General features: G+C 48.7%; 2 protein-coding genes across 8 annotated transcripts in view; one reads left to right on the top strand and one right to left on the bottom strand.

Moving 5' to 3' along the window:
• Positions 1–981: 981 nt before the first annotated feature.
• Positions 982–14,533, bottom strand: Cpsf4 (cleavage and polyadenylation specific factor 4). 4 transcript variants are annotated; one of them, XR_013107170.1, is made up of 9 exons: positions 14,064–14,311; positions 10,806–10,856; positions 9,111–9,263; positions 6,934–7,029; positions 6,345–6,438; positions 5,195–5,267; positions 3,538–3,708; positions 1,732–1,887; positions 982–1,627 (listed from the first exon to the last, which is right to left on the bottom strand). XR_013107170.1 is itself a non-coding variant. In XM_076923714.1 (8 exons), exons 1-8 carry the CDS (start codon positions 14,164–14,166, stop codon positions 1,819–1,821), a joined length of 735 nt encoding a protein of 244 aa, XP_076779829.1. In that variant the 5' UTR covers positions 14,167–14,533; the 3' UTR covers positions 982–1,818. The 4 variants fall into 4 exon arrangements, 3 of the variants coding, with proteins under 3 accessions (XP_076779829.1, XP_076779828.1, XP_076779830.1); XM_076923714.1 differs by having other exon boundaries at positions 982–1,887; positions 3,538–3,633; positions 14,064–14,533; XM_076923713.1 differs by having other exon boundaries at positions 982–1,887.
• Positions 14,413–23,068, top strand: part of Ptcd1 (pentatricopeptide repeat domain 1) — a 17,461-nt gene continuing 8,805 nt past the window's right edge. The window contains exons 1-5 of one of the 4 annotated variants that reach the window (XM_076923672.1): positions 14,413–14,574; positions 16,817–17,286; positions 18,884–19,024; positions 20,453–20,671; positions 21,425–21,526. In XM_076923672.1, coding sequence (XP_076779787.1) covers positions 16,843–17,286; positions 18,884–19,024; positions 20,453–20,671; positions 21,425–21,526 — 906 coding nt within the window. In that variant the 5' untranslated portion in view covers positions 14,413–14,574; positions 16,817–16,842. Of the gene's footprint in view, positions 14,731–16,816; positions 17,287–18,883; positions 19,031–20,452; positions 20,672–21,424; positions 21,527–23,068 lie in introns of all 4 variants that reach the window. The other 3 variants (XM_076923670.1, XM_076923673.1, XM_076923671.1) reach the window with 3 other exon arrangements.

The raw sequence follows: 23,068 nt of genomic DNA, 5'->3' as shown, positions 1-23,068 counted from the left end.
CCTAGAACTGGAGCTGTGGATGGTTGTGGGTACTAGGAATTGAACTAGGGCCCCTGGAAAAGCAGCCAGTGCTAATTACTGGGCCATCACTCCAGCCCACTCCTGGACATTTTAACAAGGCAGAGGATTTGGGGTTGGCCTGAATGTCTTCTGTCTTTCCGCATTAGGTTCACCAGCAACTGGTCAAATGGCTAGAGTTAACGCGTAGCGGATGGAGGATAGGTGTTGGCCTGCCTGGAGCAAACTCGTGGCTGTCCCTGCAGTTCTTTCTCCATTCCTGACTCTTCAAGATTTAAGGCCAAGCTACCAGTTGCTTATGGGAGTGGGGGAGTGTAGTGGGTTTGGCTTCATGCTGTTTGTCTTCTAATGTTAATTTGGGTCCCCAAAACTGTTGGCACTGAAGGACCCTGACCCAGTTCATTCAGATTGGTAAATAAAGATGCCAGCAGCCAATAGCTGGGGAGGAGAGACAAAGGCAGGGTTTAGGTTTCCAGGGCTTGGGACCAAGAGGGCCACCCACCATGGCTTAAGAGAGTACACTAGGGGGATAACCAGAACAGCCGTCTAAAAGGTCCAGAGCGCTGCTCAGCTGGGTCAAGAGCAGCCAAGAGGGAACACTGAAATTGGTAGTGATGGGTTATGGATGGAAACTAGATTCTAACAACATGGAAGTTACTAGGGCATATTGAAATATAAAGGCTGTGTTGTGTGTCTTTCATCCAGGAACATAAACGATCTATCTAACCCTGCACCAGGATTTATTAAAAATATTCATACAACAGGAGAGAGGAATGGAGAATACTCACTGCATGGAGCCTGTATGAATAGGGGTTAGAGCTAGGCCTGGCTCTAGTTTGATGACTCGGTATCATCAAACCTAACATGAGATAGGATGCAAAGGTCCTTCTAGCAGCAGTCACTTCACTCTGTGAGATTGGTATCTGCCAAAAGGGACAGTCTCTTAAATAATGAAACACAGGCTAAAAAAACCAAGCTTTTTAATCAACTTCATAGAAAGTATTCTTAAAACTGAACTTGGATAGGCCCACTCGCCCAGCAGGCTGCAGGTGATGGATTCACATTTTCTAGGCTCAAGGATGGGCGGCCTCTGCATGCCACAGGTGTCTGAGTCACAGCACAGAGCTTGCTTGGCAGGAGGTAGGCGCAGATCAACTGGGTCAGCTATTTGAAGGTGGTCTGCAGCACTGGCTGAAGGTGCACGTGAAGCACTGTCGGTTAGGTGCTCCACAAGAAAGCAAGCCCAGAAAAGCAGCTCAGCCTGGGGAGCCTGGCACCTCTCCCACAATAGGGCCAGGCCAGGCAGCAGGTGCTCCAAGAAGGGCCCGTGTTCCAATCACATTCATAGGCACAGCTTCAGACGTTAGCAGGACATGGAGAAAGCATGGCCACAGCCCCACATGATCCACCCATCCTCTTTAGGTGCTGGTGTTTAAATGAGGCCCTGAGGGGAACTGCCAGCTGTCTTCCACCCAGGACCAAGCATAGCCCTTCCCAGCTTCTCCCCAACAGGGCAGTGTGCAGGGAGTCAAAAAAATAAAAAATAAAAAACGAGGCACTGGTGTCCAGGCAAACTCTGGTTCAGGGGACCCAACTGAAGCACATGGTCCTTTAAAAAAAAAAAAAATTATAGCAAAATGAAAGACATGGCCCCTCAAAATGAGCCCTGACAGGTATGCCTGCAGCTCCAGCCCAGGGTCCCGCCAGTCCTACATTCAGCAGCTAAGTGCATGCTCCCAACAGCAGGGCCCTCAGGCTGCTCCACAGTGATTCCAGCTGCTGCTGCTGCTGTTGCTGCTGTCACTGTCCACTGAGAAAGGCCAAATGCCCTTTGGTGCATCTGTTGGCGTAGTGTCCTTTTTCACCACACTGGGGACAGGAGGGGAAGGAATGGGAACAAGCATGAGAGTTCTGATGCTAACTAAAAGCAGTGCCCACCTGTAACAGCCTGTGAGGAAGCTCAGAAGAGGCAAGGAGGCTGACATAGAGCAGCTCCCCAGCCCCACCACACCTGCACTGGGCCCAGGCCTGCCCAACAGGGGCTTCCACAGCAAAGAGCTCCCCGCTTGCCCCTCCACAGGGCAGGACAATCACCTTACCTCTGAGCCAATGTCTGGGGTTCCTAGAGAAGACAGGAGGGACCAACGGGACAAAAGCCACCAGGCTCCTGCCCCAATCCAGGGAGCCATTGCTGAGAACACTGAGGGTGAGCTATGCCTGAAGCTTCCCTCCTGGATCTTGCATACATTTCAAAGCTATCTGAGGGCAGGCTTTGATCACAGGGCCAGAGCAATCTGATTATCTTTCAGCCTGGAGAGGTAGAGCTGGCAGTGTTCCTGACAGAGCTATCACTGATCCTAACTTGGCCCTTCTGTAGTGCCTGAACAGCCTTGGTCTAGCACTGAGGAAATGGACAGGAGATTGCAAGGGGCCACACTCGATGCCCATGTCAACTCCGTCCTGGTTTCCATAGTGGCATTCTATCCAGCTCACTCATTCTTGCGCGTGCGCTGTCTCTCTTTTTCCCTTTCTCTCTCTTCTGAGACAAGGTCTTACAGTAGCCCTGGCTGGCCTTGAACTCAGAAATCTGAGTTGCCTGCCTCTGGCTCCCAATCCAGATGTGACTTTCTGTGTGGATGTGTGGTCTACACAGCAGCCAGGGAACCCTTGGGCTCTGTAACCAAGGCCCTACTTCTTGGACTGAGTACATACACTTGTTAGGGTCTCAAGACCCGAGTATCTGTATCATAAAGGAGACACTGCTACATCACTATGCTGGAGAGGAGCAAGAGGACGGTTAAGCTGCTTTAGGAGGCCATCTGTGGAAAATTACCAGGAAAGCTCTGCTTCCCAAGCTCCATACATTTCTCATATCCTATAGCACTTGAATGCACACATTCTTTTACTACATTGATTTTTCTTTAAGCAATTGCTTTCCCTTCCCCCGGGGAAACAAACTTCTCTGAGATAGTACAGGGTTTCACAGTATGCCTGGTTGTGGTGGCACTGCCTTAGGCCATGCCTTACAATGTATATAAGCATCTCATAGCTCAGAACCACTAGCAAAAAGCAGATACCAGTGGGTATCAGACAAGACTTAAAAAAAAAAAAAAATGCCCAACTGTTCAAATTAGCACTGTTGTTGAGAACAAAGCCATAAATGATTAGTCTTTTAACAGCTGTGGTGAAATAAGCTAAGGTTATTTAGCCACTGAGAAAGATCAGACTTCCAGTGCACTGTTATAGAGATCCATGATTAAGCAGAAAGCGAGGCTGCATACCTCCGGCAATGCACAGCTACGGAATAAGCCTAAGATACCACATAAAGAGGGTATATGTGAATTAAGCTCATGTTAGGAGTCCATGTGCAATCTGTAGGTACTTCCCTCTAGTGCTTTTTCTGCTGTGTGTGTACGTGTGTGTGCATGCTTATTTGATTGTCCATGCACAGAGCTACCAAAGTGACATAGTCTTCCTTCTGCCCTGTCCCCCCCAACCCACCCCACCCCTGCGACTCACCTTGTAACAAGTGACTTGCTCCAGCGGCCGGGGTCCCCGGTTGCCTGCACTGCTGTTTTGACTCTGCATGACCCCAATGACCTGCGGGGCTCTCTGCTGATTGGGAGAAGAGTTCTGACTCGTTAACTGGATCAAGGAGGACGACCTTTGTAATGGCGGATTGTTACTTTGCTGGAAAGAGTTACACAACACGGTTTTACTGCGGAAAACACGTGCACGCGGACTACCAATGGGGACAGGAAAAAAAAGAATACGGGACCTCTCCTGCATAATCAGCAGGAAGAGGGCTTCCGCAATGGCCTGCCCCAGGAAAGTGGGCCGAAAAGAAAGTTCTGGTGATGATGGCAGGAGCTGCTGTCCGAAAAACACCATGCAGACACACAAAAAACGAGAACTGAAGGTAGAAAAGAAAACATGGAAGAGACAAGAGGAAGTCTCTGGGCAGCGGGATGAGGGCGTGATCAGGCCTTACTTTTGTTTCTGAGGTTCTAGCTTCAGGTCAGGATGAACGCTTGGTTCAGCCAGATGTTTAGCAGCCTACACGGCGAGCAACAGTCACAGAAAAACAGTTGGAGCCTGATATGCTGGCCTGCAGTCTAGGGGCCGAGAGGGCCCTCCTCTAGGAGTTACATGGAAAGGGGAGTGGGGCTCTTAGGTAGGGATTCCAGAACAAGTCCACCTCCAACCAGATGGGATCTTGGCTCTGACCCATGAAATATGAGGCAAGAGCTAGGAATCCCGAGGCTATCAGCTGCACCTATGGCAGGGATGGGCTGGCTTTCTTTAGGAAGTCTGATTTGCTTGGTGCCACCTGAGGGTAGGAGTCCGTGCAAGCCCTTCAGGCTCTGGCACTGGGAAGGACTCAAAGGGGCCACGGTACCTGACTTAAGCCAGTCAGGCACAGCGAGGCTTCAGGAGGGCGGTTGGCTAATGCAGAGGCCTGCTGAAGGCCTGCCTGCCATCAGGCCAGACCTTCCTCTGGCCCATGCACCACTCTCATTTGTCAGCCCAGGTGCCCTGGTTTGAGCACTATTGTACATCCCTATGTGTCCATGACATTTCCCCTTCCTTGTGCTTAGGGGGACACACTGACTGAATTATAGGTCTAGATAATTCTTTATTCCTGTTTGTGACAGGATAATCCCCACAGGAGCCATGCCAGCACTTGCCAGAAATCAGCTCCTATGTCTGCCACTGCTTGGCAGTATCCCCTTAGGTAAATCCCTCCCTCTGGGAGGCCAAGTCTCCTTTTTAAAGGGAAGGTTCTGACTCAGAAGAAGCAAGAGCAGCCAGTGTTGGCCCAGTCCCCCTGCTCTTGCCCCCAGCTCCCAAGGCAGACACCACTGAGCCACAACTGCACAGCCCCACATTCACAGTGATGTTGCTACGTGGACCCATCTCCCATCCGTGGACCCATCTCCCACCCGTTCTGGGCCTCACAACCCTTCATCACTAAAAAAAACTGCTTTGCTCTGATTCTTCTGTTGGAATACGAGGGCACATCCCCTCTCTCCTGCCTCTTCCCCACCCCCCCTTTGCCCTCCTCACACGGCCCCCTAGTGGGGTCTGAAGTAGACCTCACACACAGTGGGTAATGAGATCATCTCGGCAGGCCCCACACAGCTAGTGTGGTGAGGGAGGCAGCAGGGTACAATACCTTTGTTGGAGGCTGTGTCTGCTGTGGTAGTGGAGGTTGTTCAGTGGTTCCCATGGGCAGTTCAAATCGAGGGCTGGCCAGAAAGGAACATGGGGCATGAGAGGAGTTAGTGCCAGGTAATGTTTGGGAAAACCACAGTTATCCGCTGAGCAAAACAAAAGCAATCCAAACTTTGGGACACAGGGCAGGCAGGACTGGTACCAAAACAAAACAAAACAAAACAGAAAACAAAAAACTGATGGTGGAGCCCTTGGGCAAGCGCTGTTCTAAAAGAAGGCATGGCTGTTCTGGTCCTTGTGCTGTACAGGAGAGGACACATGTATAGAAGCCCCATGCAGAAAAGTATCAAAACCTCCTCATGACGCACAGAAGCACTCTGACATGCTCACCTGCAGGCAGGCACCCCTGGACCCGAGATGCACATCCCTCAGAGTTTTCCTCTAGGAGCAGGTAGTACTTGCCTTCAGTAAGGCAGGGACCACAGGACAAACCAGGCAAACTTTACAACTGCTGCAGGTTGCATAATGTGGCCAAAGCAGCAGTGGACAAGAAGGCTCTATAGTCCCCATGTCACTTCAGACGGAAGCCCAGTACCACAACTACCATGTGACACATGTGCCTTAGACTCTCAGGGTCAATGTTATGGACCTAGGAGAAGGATGCTGATCTTGTGGAACAAGAAGAACCCAGCATCAGAGGTCCAAATGGCTTTGCACTTGACCAAGCATCGTTAGCCACCAACAGCAATGACTGAGTCCTGAACATAGGGGTTTGATGTGGGAAATGATGATTCTGTCTTCCGCCTGCCTTCTGTCCATGTACTACTGTATATGCAACACCAAGCTCAGGGCCAACGCAGTGAATCGCCAATTCCCTAAGTGGCTTGCGAGGGGACCATATGAGAGCTGTTCTAGAACACGTCCCATAACCTCTCCCAGTGGCCCACAGCTCACAGAAGGCTACATGCTGGACTACGCAGAGCTGCCTTTGAGCTCTAGAAGCAGAACTAGCAGAAGCAGACAAAGCAGTAGCTCCTCCCCACCTCTTAGTTCTACCTGGACCATAGGGTGGATGCCACCTAGAGACTCAACCCAGCTGCACCTAGGAACCACCTAAGGGCAGCAGCAGGGCTGGGACCCAGGATACTCACTGCATGAATTTACATGACGGTCCCTCAGGGCAGAATCCAACAAGGTAGTTCACACAAATGACTCTCCGGGTGTGCCGATGCCTACACAGGGGACCTGCAAAGCCAGGCATTGGGGTTGTTCAGACGGCCTTTCAGTGAGGCAATGCCTAAGTGTCCCATTACAGTCAGAGCCCTGCTCAGACTACTTGATATACAGAGGCAGAGTGTGGCTTCAAATGCTGGCTTCATGTCTTATTCACACGGGACCATGTGCTACACTCTCCATGCTGAACTCAGAAGTACAAGCGGGAACACCGTATTACAGCCTTGTTGGGAGGCTTTAGAGAAATGAGGGTGGGAAAATGCCCCACAGTGGGGTACGGTAGCGCACACCTGTAATCACAGTACTTAACTAACAAGAGGACTGAGTTTAAAGCCAGCTTGGCCTATACAGTGAGACCCTGTCATAAGAAAAACAATAAATCAAAAACCCCACTAGCCACAGTAGATCAGGTTTTGCTGAGCCAGGTGGGGCAGAGGAAGTGATGCCCCAAGAGGATCCAGCCTTGGGATCAGGTGAGCCTGAGCAAGCTCACCTGCTGTCACCTACCATGCTTACAGAAGCCGCGGTCATACCAAGGGCAGTCCTTGATCTTGGATTCAGGGTCGATGTGCAGGAAGGGGCACTCCTTATTGCTGCATTCCCCTGCAGGAAATGTGGACATGTAGCCTCATGGAACTGTGCTGGGATTGTCTCCCAAACCAAAGGGATCAGGTGGTTCTGGTGTGCAGAACCAGCTTGCTCATGCAATAGCCAAGGCAAAGTCTGTGGGGCTGTGACAAGTCCTGCCTTCACACAAATCACTGCCACTGGGAGGGTACTAGTACAGCTTGGCCTGGGACATCCCAAGGTAGTGTAAGACTAGATATTTTAAGTGCATCTATTAAGACCAGGAAATCACTATTCTGCCAACTCTTCATTCACGCCTATGAACCGTGACACAGAAGATCTAAAGAATGCTAACTTGAGAAACATTGGGTGGACTATCTGGGAATTCAAGGCTGAGTCTCTGTTGTGGCACGGAGAAGCCTTGCTGATGATAATGTGTTGAGCAGCACCTCTCAGGATATCAGGCTGGACGCCAACATGAGGATGCATCCCCAGGCTTCCCTCTGCACTCAAAGCTAACACATTCCACATACAGTACAGAGGAATGCCCAGCTTTCTCGATTAAAGACCCAGTGTTCCTCACCTAGCCACAGTGGCTTTCCTGCTGCCCAAAATGAATCCTCAGCCTCCAGCTCAGGATTTCCCTCAGGGACCTCCGCAGATCACTTTGTTCAAGCCAATTCTGAGGTGTGTATTACTTCTATCCATTTCTTTTACAGTATTTTCCATAGCCAACTCTCTGTTATTCCCCCTCATTTACCAAATGCCCGAGTCTGGGCCACTCTAGCAAAGCTCTAGCAGGCAAGGGAAGGTCTGTCCTTTGAAGACCTAGAGGAGAGGATCCGCAACACAAGTGCGTGGCCCATCTGTCAGCAGCTGCACACGGCAGACTGCTCTACAACAGACAGGCAAGGAAGGCTCCATTAGTGACATGGGAGCATGCATGGACTGTGGCTATCAGCATAAATGAGGGGCAGCCCAACACAAGCCCTTGTCACTGCTTTGTGACAAGGTGGGAGATGGTGATGATTTGGATGTGGCAGATGGGACAAGCTTGAGAAGAAAGCCTGCATCCCATTTCTGTCTGTGTGTTTTGATCCCTCAGCTTATACTGCTTCCAAAACAAACAAAGAAACAAACAAACAAACCAAACCAAACCAAAAAACAAGCAACAGTTATCATCAATAATAAATACTTATCTTAAAAAAAGAAAAGAAACTAAGGAGTCAGCACCCAAAGCCAAGCATGGTGACTCTCACCTGTTAGCCCAGCACTTGGAAGACTGAGTGAAGTAGGAGGTTCATTGAAGATTCAAGACAACCCAGATCTACATCGTCAATTACAGACCAATGTAGGGTATAACACAAGACCCAGACTCAAAAACACCAACCCCCCACAATACTAAAACAACCAGCATCTCCTTTAGTAACAGTGCTGTGAAAGTCAGCTCACCACATAGCCTCTGGAAGCCTTCTTTCTGGCAGGGCACAGGGGCTAGAAACACAGAAGCCCTTGGGCTGACCATCAGAACTTCTTGAGACACCACTAGTGGTAGAGCAGAGCAGATCCCTGGGGGACTACGTTCTGTACCAGCTCCACTCTGCCTTGCTTCTTCATTCATGCTACCCAAAAGAGGAGGGGCCCCTGGATCTCTAATCAGTACTAAAGCAATCTTAATTTCATGGGAAGTATAGGTTCACTTCTACCAGAAGACAGTCAGCCCTAAATTTGCTATTCTGAGGATTGCTGGGATAGTCGTGCTATTGTCTAAGACCACATTCCCAGGGAGATACCAGAAACTTTAGGCTGGGGGTGACCAGGGACTATGGCAGGAGACGTGGATTTCGGCGGTAAGGCTGCCATGAGCAGCTACAGTTTCCAGCCAGCTTCTTCCTTTGTTATTGTGATTGCTCACTTAATGTCCCAAAGTGCTCCAAACCCTGAAGTGCCACAAGGACAGGAAGCCATTACAGAGAATGATAACACCCCCTTACTGAAGAACCAGCTCAGGTTGCCCAGCTCTGCCCAAGTACAGGAAAGATGAGAGAAACGGAGAGATGCAGTGGCCCCTGGGGCTTGGCTCTTAGCAAAGCCTCCCAGGATTCTACATGCCTTACCGAACTTGGAGTAAAAGTAGCACTCAGGCATCTTGGTCATGTCATATTCATGCAGGAACTCACACTGGTCCCCTTTCTTGCACAGTCCTCTCAACCAGTGTTTGCACACAACTGTCTTCTCACCACTAATGTGGCGGAATGGGCACATGCCCCCTGCCAGAAGAGTGTAGAGAGATACAGTCTCAGGTGAAAATGGACCTAAGGAAGGAGAGCTGGAGAGCTGTCACCCCACAGGTCTCTGAACCACCTGGAACCAGCAGAGGCGTCTCTGGAGAAGGCAATGTAGACTTAGGAAGAATACCAGCAAACACAGGTTTTGGCTATTTGTGTACTACATGTGCCTACAGTGTCTGCAAAGGCCAGAAAAGGGGAAGGGGAGAATCAAACTCCCTGAAGCTGCAGTTGTGAACTGCTATGTGGGTGCTGGGAATTGAACTTGGGTCCTCTGGAAGAACAGCTCTTAACTACTGAGCCACCTCTGTAGCTTTACTTTAAATGGAAAAATAGAACTAGAACTGCCAGGTATGGTGGCACACACTTTTAATCCCAGCACTCCAGAGACAGAGGCAGTGGATCTCTGTGAGTTTAAAGCCACTCTGGTCTATATAGTGAGTTCCAGGGCACACAGCAAGGCCTTTTCTCGAAACAACAAAAATAACAATAAAACACTAAAATACTGTGTCATAATTTCACAGACATTAGTAGTAAGACAGATACATAATAAGCCTGGAGTCCATCCATTCAGAACATCCCTTGCTCTGGGTCCCTATTCAAGCTTCTGACACATAAGGTCCTGCCCACAAACAGCTATGAATCAACAGATAGCTAGGCTCACATAGCCTCTGTTGAGGCCTGGTTAGTATTAACAAGCCCCCAGAAAAAAGAGTTGGCCAGTATTTGGCTATGAAGCATACACTGAAATTTAAAAAAAAAAAAAAAAAGTCTGTATTCAGACACTGGGCATGGCTGCATGTAATTCTGGGACCATGAGAAGATCCTGAAAGCCACTATGGCCTCCTCTCCATGAGAAGGAAAAGTAACAAAAGAAGGCAACCTTTAAGCTAGGCAGGCTCTGTCTGTTTTTAGGTTTTGGGTACCATAGTCCAACATCCTCCTAGCCTATCTAAGCTAGGGCTTCATTTAGGAACATTCATCTACAATATACTACAACTGAAGGTAATACAAGCAGATACCCAGTGGCCTGTAAATCTGCTAGAAGGCCAAGTAGGGGCAGCGTATAGCTGGAATTTCCAACCCCAATAAGCCCATGTAAAAAAAACCACACAATCCAGCTATTATAAGCTATAAGCCTACATTGGGCAGACCCAACACCATACTAACTTATTCCCTGGCTATAAGACCCCTTGTTACTTGTGGTTTCTCTTGGCTACATGGTTCTGCTCCATCATGGCTTCCTCCTCCTCTTCTTCAGTCCTCTCTCCTCTTCTCCTCTCTCACTGCCCCCACTCTCAAACCTCTAGTTCCACCTTTACCCTCCACTGCCCAATCACAGGCTCTAGCCTTTATTAACCGATTAAAATAAAGAAAAAACTCACATAAAATCACCTAAATACAGGATAGACTGCTCATCAAAACAACCTCTCTTTAGGAAACAAAATTAACACCAAAACACGAACAACATCAAAACAACTCACAACACAGGGTACATCAGGAAGGATGTCAAGGGTTCCTTACCTTTGCCACAGGCAGCTTTCAAAAAAAATTCACAGACAGCAGCCCCCGACTCTGTAAAAGGAAAGAAACGGTTATCAGCTAGGGCAATACAGTAAGACCCTGTCTCAAATCAAAAGCCACTTGTTTCAGTCAAACTTGTGAAATGTGACTGTATTGTGAGAATAAACATCTGAGAATCTCTTGGAAGCCAAGAGTTCTCAAGACATTTAAGAATGGGTGGAGAGGGCAAGAAGGAACACAAGATCAGAGAAATAATTACCCCTAGCTCAGACCTCCCATGGGGGTTAATTTACAGGTATATTAGTATGAGACAGAGAAAAGGAATGAATGGTCTCACAGGAAATAACAAACACTAGAAGAGGCCTCTGAACAGGGAAGATTCCAGAGCAGGCAGGTGCCTCTTTAGACATTAGCCTAGTAGAAGAATATAATGGAAGATCAAGCAGGCCAGCCCTTCATACGCCACGTCTACATGGAATTATAAAGGAACTCAGCCATTCATCCCAAGTGCAGCCAACTCTGGGAAGGTAGTAAATCTGCAGAGCCAGAGTGTGGCAGCAGTCAGTGAGTCCAGAAATTCACCAGCCATGATTGTAGAACAAATCTTGGATTCATAGTTTTCACTGATTCATCAGTACACATTTTCAGAAAACAGTAAACTTGAAAAACAAAAACCAAAGATGGCATTTCTTCTTTTTTTTTTCCCCCCCCAGAGACAGGGTTTCTCTGTGCAACAGCCCTGGTTATCCTAGAACGTGATTTGTAGTCTAGGCTGGCCTCAATTTCAGAGATCTGCCTGCCCCTCCCTCCTGAGTGCAGGGATTAAAGGCACAAGCCACCACCGAGTAGCTGAAATGACGAGTCTTAAATCCACTCATGCACCTCCTCTTGCTAACTTCCAAGAGATTCAGTGGCTTCACTGAAGCAGGCAGGTTTTTGAGGCCAGAGTTAAAGTGGTAGAATGCAGAGATGTTACATGATGGTGAACACTGATGATCCCAGTACCTGGGAGAAGGAAACTGAGGCAGGGAGACTTCAAGTTCAAGAAAAGCTACATGGTATATTCTAGGCCAGCTATGGTTACATAGCCAGACTGTCTCAAAGGACAAAAACAAAAAAACAGGTAAAACAAAGGCTGGAGCTGTAGCTCAGTTGGTAGAGCACTTGACAAGTGTCTTAGTTAGGGTTGTATTTCCTGCAACGAAACACCATGATCAAAAAGTGGAGAGGAACTTATTTATTCAGCTAACACTTCCACATTGCTCTTCATTCCCAAAGAAAGTCAAGGCAGGAGCTGATGCAGAGGCTATGGAAGGGTGCTACTTACTGGCTTGCCCAGTCTGTTTTCATATAGAACCCACAATGGGATGGGCTATCCCACAATGATCACTAATTGAGAAAAGGTCTTACAGCTGGATCTCATGGAGGCATTTCCTCAAGGGAGGCTCCTTCCTCTCTGATGACTCTAGCTTGTGTCAAGTTAACAGACAAAATCGGTCTGTACAGCATGCATTCATAAAGCTCTAGGTTCAGTCCTCAGCACTACATGAATTGGAAATGGAGGTGTAAGTAATTTTGGCACTTGGGAAGTAGAGAAAAGGAGGGTCAAGAGTTCAAGCACCCCTGTCAACATAAGCAACTCCAGGCCAGCCTAGACTACCTGAAATGGTCTCAAAAGCAAAACAACATAATCTAAGAATAGTTGTGATCTTTTTTTCTATCTAGAAGTTAGTCTTGCTTCCTTCTTCAAAGTCAGAAATCCAGTCATGGGGACTGGGAGGATGGATAGGAACACATCTTCAGGGCAGAATTTACATTTCTCAAAGAGCATCGCAGGAGGGTCTGTAGCCTTGCCGGGCTTTGACATACCCAATGCAACCACAAATAAGAAGTGAGTGCCTAGGGCATCTACCAAGTCTGGAACTCAGCTTGAGAGGTACCCATGCTATGCACATCCCTGGCTCTCCAAGGGAGCCTTTGGCTGCTTTGTTGGTTCTTTTATTGTCCACCCTTCTCTACCCCTCTTCTTCCACCCTTTCAACTTCCTAACACTAGATAGGAGGGAAAAAAGGATAGAGGGGAGAAACAGGCGATGTCATTGTTAGACTGCTTCTTGCTGATTAGGGGGGGAAGTTTGATCTTTGCTGTCAGGATATCTAATTTCTTGTTGTTTCTTTTTTTGTGTGTACAACTACTTAACAACCGTTGACCAACCAACAACCCACACTCTTGGGGCCCTAGCATTTATGTACCATCTTAAGAGTTCTCCGAATTCCAAATGTCACACCATGGCAGAAACTATCTGCCACTGGCAGTATCACACCCCTGTTAGAGCACGAGGCAAATCACAGTCAGCTGCTATGAACAATCTGAAGCAGCCCCAGGTCTCAAACCTGGAATGAAAATAAAAACATATTCCTGTTTCTGTCCTTTTTAAAGAAAACCAAGCCGGGCGGTGGTGGCGCACGCCTTTGATCCCAGCACTTGGGAGGCAGAGGCAGGCGGATTTCTGAGTTCGAGGTCAGCCTGGTCTACAGAGTGAGTTCCAGGACAGCCAGGGCTATACAGAGAAACCCTGTCTCGAAAAACCAAAAAGAGTAGACATATATGCAAGAACGACCTGACCAAAGAGAACAGTTATGTCTGAATTGGAGCGGCTCCCCAAAACGAAAGACACATCCCACCAGAATGGTAAAATCATCCCGTGAAGAGGAACAGTAAAGGTAGTTCGGTCTAAAGGTTCCCTGGGGACTTGTGCTGGGACAGGTGACCTGGAGGTGGGGTAGTGAGAAAAACGGACAATTCCAGGACAAGGAAGGATTTCCCAGGAGTTAGACTCAAGCAAGCCTGGAATATGAAGGTCTACTTGGAGTCCTCGACAGTGAGAGACCCTCATACTCTTCTAACACTTAGTTCTGACGAAAGTAGAAAGGAGCACTCTAAGGGGTGGAAATGGGGGACATTCGAAGACTGTGCTGTAGTTGGAGCAGGATGGGAGAAGAGAGTTCCACTTCAGGATAACACGCGTTCACTGAAGAATTACGCCAACAACCGACACAGTCCTGTTGTCCCAAGGATTGCCACGGCGCAGTCCCCGGGGATCAAGGATCCAAGGAAAGGTCTCCCAAGTTCAAGTGACACCGGGAAGTCCCAGAACGGAAGCGGAGGAACTAGGCGAGAGAGAGGGTCCCGGAGCCCAGGGCTGGGGTAGCCTCTGGTCGGAATCAGAGTCGCCCACCCGCCGGGCCCCGCACTCACTATCCATGCCCGGGAAGGGCAGCGGCTGCGCCCCGAGCTGCTGCTCCACGGCGATCTCCAAGTCGAACTTGATGTGATCCACGCTGGCGATGATTTCCTGCATGGCGGCGGCGGCGGCCTCGGGCCCAAGTCCCCCTCAGGTCTCTCAGCCGCTCTCCGGACTTCACACTACCTCTCCCAGTCCCCCTTCTCGCTTGCCGCCGCCGCCGCAGCCGCCGCCCCGCGAGGGATGCCGGGAGCGCTTGAGCCTGCGCCGGCCTTTTTTTTTTTTCCATGCAGACTCAGCCAATAGAGCTCAGAGTCCTGCCACTCCTCCAAGCCTGGCTAGCCGCTGACCGATCGCCTGCTTCTTTCGGTTCGGTATCCTACAGAACTTGAGGTGGCGACGCAAGTGCGCCTGCGCGTAATCTCCGCCGCCGTGTGTGCTGAGTGTAACAACCGCGTTTCTGAGTGGTCCGCCAGTCGACTCTGAGGACGTCTCACTAGGGGCTCGCTTCTTAGAACGCTCAGAGTGAGTTTCTGTTCAACCCTCATTGGAATCCGGGAAGCTGGGCCGAAATTGGACCTGAGGAACTCTGTCCAAGCTCAGGCGTCAGATGAGAAAATGTAGGCTCTGAAGGCCTGGGAAGAGGAAGCAAGGAGCGACCCCAGGGTCCCGGGTCTCTCTGTGGGTATATCTCTAATGCAGACATTTAAAAGTCGGGGTAGGGGGGTGAAGGTGTGGCTCAGTTGGTAAAGTGCTTGCCCCAGCACCGCATAAACCGGTAGTGTTAGTACATACTTGTAATAGCAGTAAGTGCCAAGCGGAGGCAGGAGGATCAGAAGTTCAAGGCCAGCCTGCATTACATAAGACCTCGAGAGCGAGTCAACCTAGTAGAGCTAAGGTTTTGTTTTGTTTTGTTTTAAATCCTGGCTGTCCTGTAATTCACTCTGTAGACCAGGTTAACCTTGAACTCAGAAATCCACCTGCCTCTGCCTCCCAAGTGCTGGGATTAAAGGCGTGCTCCACCACTGCCCGGCTAGAGCTAAACTTTAAAATACCTGCATACCTATTTGTCTTGTTTTTTACGTTTTGTTTTGATTTTGTTGTTGTTGTTTATTTTTTATTAAAAGGGAGTCAAAGTAAGCAGGCTGAACTCTCTAGCCCAGCACACCCTAATAAAAATAGAACGCTAGGATGAGAGGCTGTAGCCCTGTGGGAGAAGAGAGCGCTTATATCCACACGACCCTGGATATGAAGCCCAGCACAACCTGATTCAGAAAGATGCCAACAAATAACAAAACCTAAGTGGTGCTTGCTTGTAAAATCTTAGCACAGGTGAGGCTAAGATGAATTTGAGGCTAACCAAGGCTACCTAACCTAGTGGGGACCCTGTCTCAAAAGGATGAGGTAGGGATGTAGCTCAGTGGTGAGGCTCTAAATTCAACTTCCAGTACCACAAAAGAAAAAGCAAGACAAAACCATATGCTCATATATAATGTTCTGGTTTATTTGTTCCTTCCTTCCTTTCTTATAATTTTGTTTTCTTCCTCTCTCCTCTTTCCTTCTTTTTCTTCTCTCTCTCTCTCTCTCTCTCTCTCTCTCTCTCTTTCTCTTTTTTGTTTGTTTTTCGAGACAGGGTTTCTCTGTGTAGCTCTGGCTGTCCTGGAACTCACTCTGTAGACCAGGCTGGCCTCAAACTCAGAAATCCGCCTGCCTCTGCCTCCCAAGTGCTGGGATTAAAGGCGTGTGCCACCACTGCCCGGCTCCCTCTCTCCCCCCTCCCCTCTCTCTTTCTTTCTTGCTTTCTTTTTTGGAGACAGTATCTCTGCTGTAGCCCTGGCTGGCCTGGAACTCACATTATGATGTGGACCAGGCTGGTTTCCAACTTCAGTCTGCCTGTCACAGCCTCTGACTAAAGGTGTACGCCAGCACAAGTTGTAAAAAAAAATCGAATTTCAGTAGGAACCTAGTGCATGCTAGAGAAGTGGTCTGCCACAGAGCTATACATACCCTGCCCATCTTTCTGCCTCAGGCTGCTGAGTATCAGGAATTTGAGGCCCAACGAAGGCTTTCTCTTTTGTTGTTTGCTTTTATTTTGTTGGTGTTTTGTTTTGTTTGAGACATGGTCTCATGTGCCTTGGTCTTATTTGTAGCAGAGGCTAACATTGAACTCTTGTTCATCTATTTATTTATGTGTGCATGTGCCTGTATGTGCCTTCCACACCACACATGTGCAGATCAGGGAACAGCTTGTAACACAAGTTCTACCAAGTATGTTCAGGAATCAAACTGAGGTCGCCAAGGTCTGCAGCAAGCACCTCTATCTGCTGAGACCCTCTTGGTCCTTTGTTGTTGTTGAGACTGGGGGTCTCTAGGTAGCCCTGACTAGCTTGGGCTCACTAGTATAGACCAGGCTGAGGTTGAACTCCTAGAAATCCTTCTGCCTCTGTCTCCCTGGTGCAAGGGCTAAAGGCATGGCCCATCATGCCTAGCTCTTTTTTTTTTTTTTTTTTTTTTTTTTTTGAGACAATCTCATGAAGCCCAGGCTGGCCTTGAAGTTGATATTATAGCCGAGGATGACTCTGAATTTCTAACTCTTTTCTACCCAACTACGTACTGAGATTGTAAGGTTGGCCCACCTCCCACTCCCCACCCTGAACAGAGCCAGGGCTTCCTAACTCAGATCCCCCACCCTTGTGACTACACTTGTCTCTCCTTCCTGACTTTTATGTGGAGGCTGATACAGTTTCCTCATTTTTCTTGATTCCAGGCTGCAGTGGCTTGAGGCGGCCAGCGATGGACCTCATAAGACTCTCCCGGCTCTTTTCTGGCCCCCACCCCATAGGACTGTCTGTTCTTCAACATCTGGATCTTCTTGGATGGACCCGATGGACAGGAGGCAGGGAGGGACCTGCACGGCTGAGGGCTGCCTTCCGTGGCTCTTCCTCCCTCCTGCCCCTGGGCAGAGGGAGCCAGAAACAAATGAGCAGCCTCTGCTCTGACTCCAGTAAGCTCAGCACCGAGGCTCCTCAGGAGGAGGAAGAGGAGAGCTTTGGGACCCTCTCTGACAAATTCTCCTCCCGGAGAATATTCCACAAATCAAAAGCCCAGCTCTATAACCTGCAGCTCAAGGAGCAGGGTGTTGAGGAGGAAGAATTGGAGCCCAGACTGTGGCAGGGCCGGAGGAACACTCCATACTGGTACTTCTTTCAGTGCAAACGTCTGATCAAGGAAGGAAAGGTCTGAGAATGCAATGTGATTTAGCATGTGTCCCTGGCCCTTTAAGAATTCTTAGCTGTGAGAACTGCTTGACCGTATGACCTTCAGTGTTGGATGCCCCTTGGATTTCTGGGAATGGGATTGGAAATATTAGAAAGCCGGCTGTGGGTGGGGGCTAGCAGAGCCAGAAGAGAAGGCAGTTAGTGAGGACATTGTTAGGAGACAGTTGAGCCCACTGGAGCTGAGCTGAGCAGATAGGCTAGAACAGTTGTTATAGCTTGGAGCTGCTAGTATTGGGGAAACTACTGGGAAGGGACTGTTTAAGCAGAGTGTTGGGGAACTGAAGGAGGCACAGTTGGGGGAGACATTTGAAGGGGCTGGGCTGGAAACTGGGAGGAGGGCAGGCAGGGAGTTAAGAGAACTGGTTACTGTTCTAAAATAGCTAGGCATTTTACATGGGAACCTTGGGGTTTTCCTTCTGCTGGGTTGGCATTTTATGTGGGGCAGTGCAGCCTTCTCAGCTGTTGAAGTTGGGGTGTTCAGTGCTCAGTCCTTGGATCTCTGTTATTGCTGTCTGTGTGCACGTGTGATGTGTGTGCCATGTTACACATGTAGAAGCCAGAGGACAACGTATAAAGCTGATTCTTAACACTTTTATGTGCGGAGCAGGGATCGAACTCTGGTCACTTGCACTGCAAGCGCTTTTATCTGCTGAACCATATTGCTAGCCCCTAACCTTTCTTTAACTCACTACATGGAGGTAATTTGATTCGTCTTCTTGTCCATATCACATTTCCTTTGGTCATGATTTATTCTTAACAATCTGACCTCTAAACTGTTGCCAGCTCTAACTAATTTTCATTCTTTCAAGGTTGTCTTGCTAGGTAGCATGGCTGATTGGTACTCACTGTGTAGCTCACAATAACCTAAAACATATAATCTTCCCGTCTCCTCTTCTTGAGTGCTGGGATTACCTATACCCAGCTTATTTTATTGTTTTATACCTTTTTCACAATCTTAACTGTGTAGCCTAAACTGGAACTCCCTGTGTAGACCAGGCTGGCCTGGAACTCACAGAGATGCCACTGACTCACAAATACTGGGATAACAAACATCTAGCTTCTTTTATTTGTTCGGGTTTTCTTATTTTTTTGGTATAGGGTCTCTCTGTGTATCTCTTTGCATTCCTGGCTGTACTAGAACTCACTATATAGGCCAAGCTGGCCTTGAACTCAGAGTACCTGCCTCTGCTGGGGTTTTTTTTGTTGTTGTTGTTTGTTTTTTGTTTTTTTTTTTGAGACAGGGTTTCTCTGTGTAGCCCTGGCTGTCCTGGAATTTACTCTGTAGACCAGGCTGGCCTCAAACTCAGGGACCTACCTCCTGTCTCTGCCTTCTAAGTGCTAAAATGAAGACCTAGCCTAGCCCAATTTCCCTCCCCTCCCCTTTTTTTTTGGCTTGTTATGAGGAAATGTTTTATGAGTTCCAGGCTGTTCTGAAACATGCTGTGTGGCCTAGAATAGCTTTGATCCTCCTACCAAAGGTGTGCCCCACTCTCCCTGGCTTGCTAAAGGTCTCAGAAGCTTTCCTGAGCCCCCTCTCCTGTTGCCTCTTTCCCTAGCTTGCAGAGGCCCTGGATCTGTTTGAGAGGCAGATGCTGAAGGAAGAACGCTTGCAGCCTCTGGAGTGCAACTACACGGTGCTGATTGGGGGCTGCGGACGTGTCGGGTACCTGAAGAAGGCCTTCAGGCTCTTCAATGATGTGAGTGTGAGTCGGAGTAATAAGCCCGAAACTCTGAAGTGCAGGCTGGGTGCAAGTCCTGAGTATGATGTCGTATAATGGAGCAGATGACATGGGATTGTTGATATTGAGTTTATCTTGGGTCATCAAGTCAGGTGACAAAGACAGGCTTCATGTGCTTGGGTTGCGTGGAGCCCACATGTGCTGTGAGCTTCTCTGCTACCACGCCCAGTTCGTCCATGTTCCTCTCCACAGATCCCACACTTACTCACACATGCATCCTGGTCTGTTTCCTAATGAACCAAGAAAGTCTTAACCAGGACAACTGCAGTCTCAAGTAAGAGACAAGCCATCTTTTCCTGGGGCCAGAAGCTCAGGGAGCCCTTGGTCCAGCACAGACTCTGCTAACCTTAGTCCTCATATTTGGTACCCTAGTGCAGTTCTCACAGACTATTGCCAAAGCAAGGAGAATGTCTCCCTTTCTACGTTCATTTGCTTATTTTTATTTTATGTGCATTGGTGTTTTGCATGCATGTATTTCTATGTGAGGGTGTCAGATATTGGAGTTACAGACAGTAAAGCCTTGTGGGTGCTGAGAATTGAGCCTGGGTTCCCTTGAAGAGCTATCAGGGTTCTTAACCATTGAGCCATCTCTCCAGACCCTTGTTTTGTTTTGTTGTTTTTGTTTTTTGAGATAGTCTTACTGTGTAGCCTTGACTAACCTGGAATTCACTATGTAGACAGGGCTGGCCATGAACTCAAAGATCCTCTTGCCTGTCTCCTGACAGAGGCATTTATCAACATGTTTGACAAAACTTCACTTTTCGGCAGGCGGTTTTCTCCGTGTAGCACTGGCTGTCCTTGTACTTATTCTGTACAACAGATTGGTCTTGAACTCAGAAATCTGCCTGCCTCTGCCTCCCAGGTGCTGGGATTAAAGGCGTGTGCCACCACTTTAAGTTCTTCTAAAATTGCACTTCTAAAAGGACATATGAATTGTTGTAATAACTTTTCTAAACCATCTCATCCCTGGTTTCTGAGGAGAGTTCACTGGCCCGTGAGCTCTCAGTTAATGAACACTGGTCCCCCTTTCCCTGAACAAACCCACTCTGTGCCCACCCTGGACAGTCAGGGTGAGCTGGGCAGGCCTCAGGATAGGGCTGTTGGAAGTACCTGATAGAAGTATGCCAGCTCTAGAATATTCTTTCAAGTGCCCCAGGAGGATGGTTTCCTGCTGGCATTTCTGAGAATACGGGCTCTATTTTTCAAAGCCCTCTCTCTGGTAGAGTCAGGAGTTTAGATACTGTATATTAGGTACTACTTGGGTCAACCTTCGCTCCTGGGCTCGTTGGATGTGGTAACAAGCCTTTCTTGGGGCCTTCAAAGTGGCTGCTGATCTCTGTATCCAGCTTCTCCTTGTCCACCTTCAGTTTTCTCCCATCTCAACAGATGAAGAAGAGAGGCCTGGAGCCCTCGGACGCCACATACACAGCTCTGTTTAATGTCTGTGCGGAGTCCCCCTGGAAGGACTCTGCCCTGCAGAGTGCACTGAAGCTCCGACAGCAGCTCCAGGCCAAAAACTTCCAGCTCAACCTGAAAACATATCATGCCCTGCTGAAGGTGGCCGCGAAGTGTGCAGACCTCAGGATGTGCCTGGATGTCTTCAAGGTGGGGGCTCCCTTTTTTCCTTGTCTTCAAAGTCAGTCTGGTGGGATAAGTGTGAGAGAGACTTATCTGTCTCCTTACACCTGGAATGTTCGGGAGACATGAGACAGCCTGTGCTTTATGCCGGGGTTCACACACAAATCCAACAGGACCTTTCTGTGGCCTCAGTCACACAGTGGTGGGCTGTAAGCAGGAGAGCAAGCGGGAGTCCCCGTACTGAGTGGAAGGACAGGGACTGAGAGGTAGGAGTGTCTTTAAGGAGGTCTTGCCCACCTTGACGCCAAAGAGGCTCATGGGGACTGTACTTACCCTATATGTGATTGAAAGATTGTTCAGACATTCTAGAAGGTGTGTCCTTGCACAAGTGAAGAACCTGAGGTTAAAAAGCTCGGGGCCTTGTCCTTACCCACCTTACCCAGTAGCTGCCTGCTGGTGGTGGGCTGTGAAGCTGCTCCTGTGAGTCCAGAACCTCTAGTACAGTGGCTGCTGGGGTCAGCTTTCACATGCTCTTACCTCTGGGAACAGAGCTGGGATGGCAGGCCTAGAGGTAGTGTGTGTATAGCAGACAGTTACATGCTTCACTTGGGAGCTGGTTCTCTTAACTACTAAGCCATCTCTCCAGCCCCTGGGAGCTGGTTCTAACTGGTCCCAGGGCTGTATCCAGGCCCCTGTTCCCTAAGATGCATAAACCTGGTACTGAACTCGGTCATACTAGGCCATAGGTTCTGAGTGAGATTGCCTTCTTCTCTTTCCCAGGAAATCATCCAAAGGGGGCATGCAGTCACAGAGGAGACCTTCTGTTTTCTGCTCGTGGGCTGCATCCAGGACAAGAAGACAGGCTTCCGGCAAGCCATCCAGGTCAGTCTCACCTGGTGCTAGGGTTAGCCTTGTTTGGTGTCTCACTCAGGGTTTGCATTCCTGCACAAAACATGACCAGGAAACAAGTTGGGGAGGAAAGAGTTTACTCAGCTTACACTTCCACACTGCTGTTCATCACCAAAGGAAGTCAGGACAGGAACTCACACAGGGCAGGAACTTGGAGGCAGGAGCTAATGCAGAGGCCATGGAGAGGTGCTGTTTACTGGATTGCTTCTCCTGGTTTGCTCAGTTTGCTTTCTTACAGAACCCAGGACTACCAGCCAGGGATGGCACCACCCACAATGGGCTCTCCCACGCTTGATCACTCATTGAGAAAATGCCTTACAGCTGGATCTCATGGAGGCAGTTCCTCAAGAGAGGCTCCTTTCTCTGTGATAACTCCAGCTTGTGTCAAGTTGACACACGAAGCCAGTCAGCACATTTGGCTTTTGTTTTTAAGTTATACGTATGTGTGTAGGAGGCCAGAAATGGTCTCCTGATGCTGGAGTTACAGCCTGTTGTGAGCCACTTCAGGTGGATGCTGGGAAATGACACTCAGGTCCTCTAAAAGCAATGTGCTGTCCTGGACACCGAGCCTCCCCTCCAGTCTACTGTGGGAGGTGTGTTTGTGTCTCTGCCGTTCCAGCCTTCATGTAATCATTGTAGGGAGTGCTCGTTTTCAGTTTTGTAGACAGCATGGAAAGGCTTGTGGAAATCCTGCCTCACCATCGAAGGCAAAGGTCATTGTAGAAATTGTTTAAATCCCGGCCCTCTGTCCGCCTTAGGCCATTTATGTTCCCGGATGAAAGACACACTCACAACCCTTTGTATTTATGATAAGCCTTAAACAGCACAAGAGCTGGGCAGCTGCCTACCCTCCGTGTTGTTAGAATCTACTTTTATATTGATAGCCTCAAGGTATTATTATATTTCATCTGGGCTGCCTTAGCTCCAATTGGGCAGCCCTGGGGCCATATTCTCTTGACCCTTAACCCATGGGGACTTCCTTCCTCTTCTCCTGCACCTTCTTCCTTGTGGTCCTCCTCTTCTCACAAGTCTGGGGAAACCTAAACCCCACCTATGTCTCTTCTGCCCAGCTATTGGCTGTCAGCATCATTAGCCATCAGTCAGAATTACCTCGGGGGCAGGGTCACAGGGGCAATGTGCAGACTCCAGGTCTTGGGGGCCCGCACTTAGCATTACAATAGACAGTAAAAGACAAAACCTCAGTAACAGGTGGCCCATACCTTTCTTGCTCAGACCTAATTTTGGGGTTCCTGACCGTTACAGTGTGTTCACTGGGTATATGTTCAATGCACACTTAGTCCCAAAGTGAGACACCACACACACACATGTGTGTATGTGTGTATATATATATGTATGTGTGTGTGTGTGTGTGTGTGTATATATATATATATATATATATATATATATATATGCATGTATGAACATATATGCACATACACGCACATGTGCAGGGATTGAACCTAGGGCTTCTACACCCTTAGTCACATCCCCAGCAATTTTCTTCTTCTCTCTTTT

Source organism: Arvicanthis niloticus, chromosome 24 (genome assembly GCF_011762505.2).
Source record: "Arvicanthis niloticus isolate mArvNil1 chromosome 24, mArvNil1.pat.X, whole genome shotgun sequence".
Classification (NCBI taxonomy): Eukaryota; Metazoa; Chordata; class Mammalia; order Rodentia; family Muridae; genus Arvicanthis; species Arvicanthis niloticus.
Note: the sequence above shows the minus strand (reverse complement) of the source record. Positions and strands in the feature narration are given on the sequence as shown.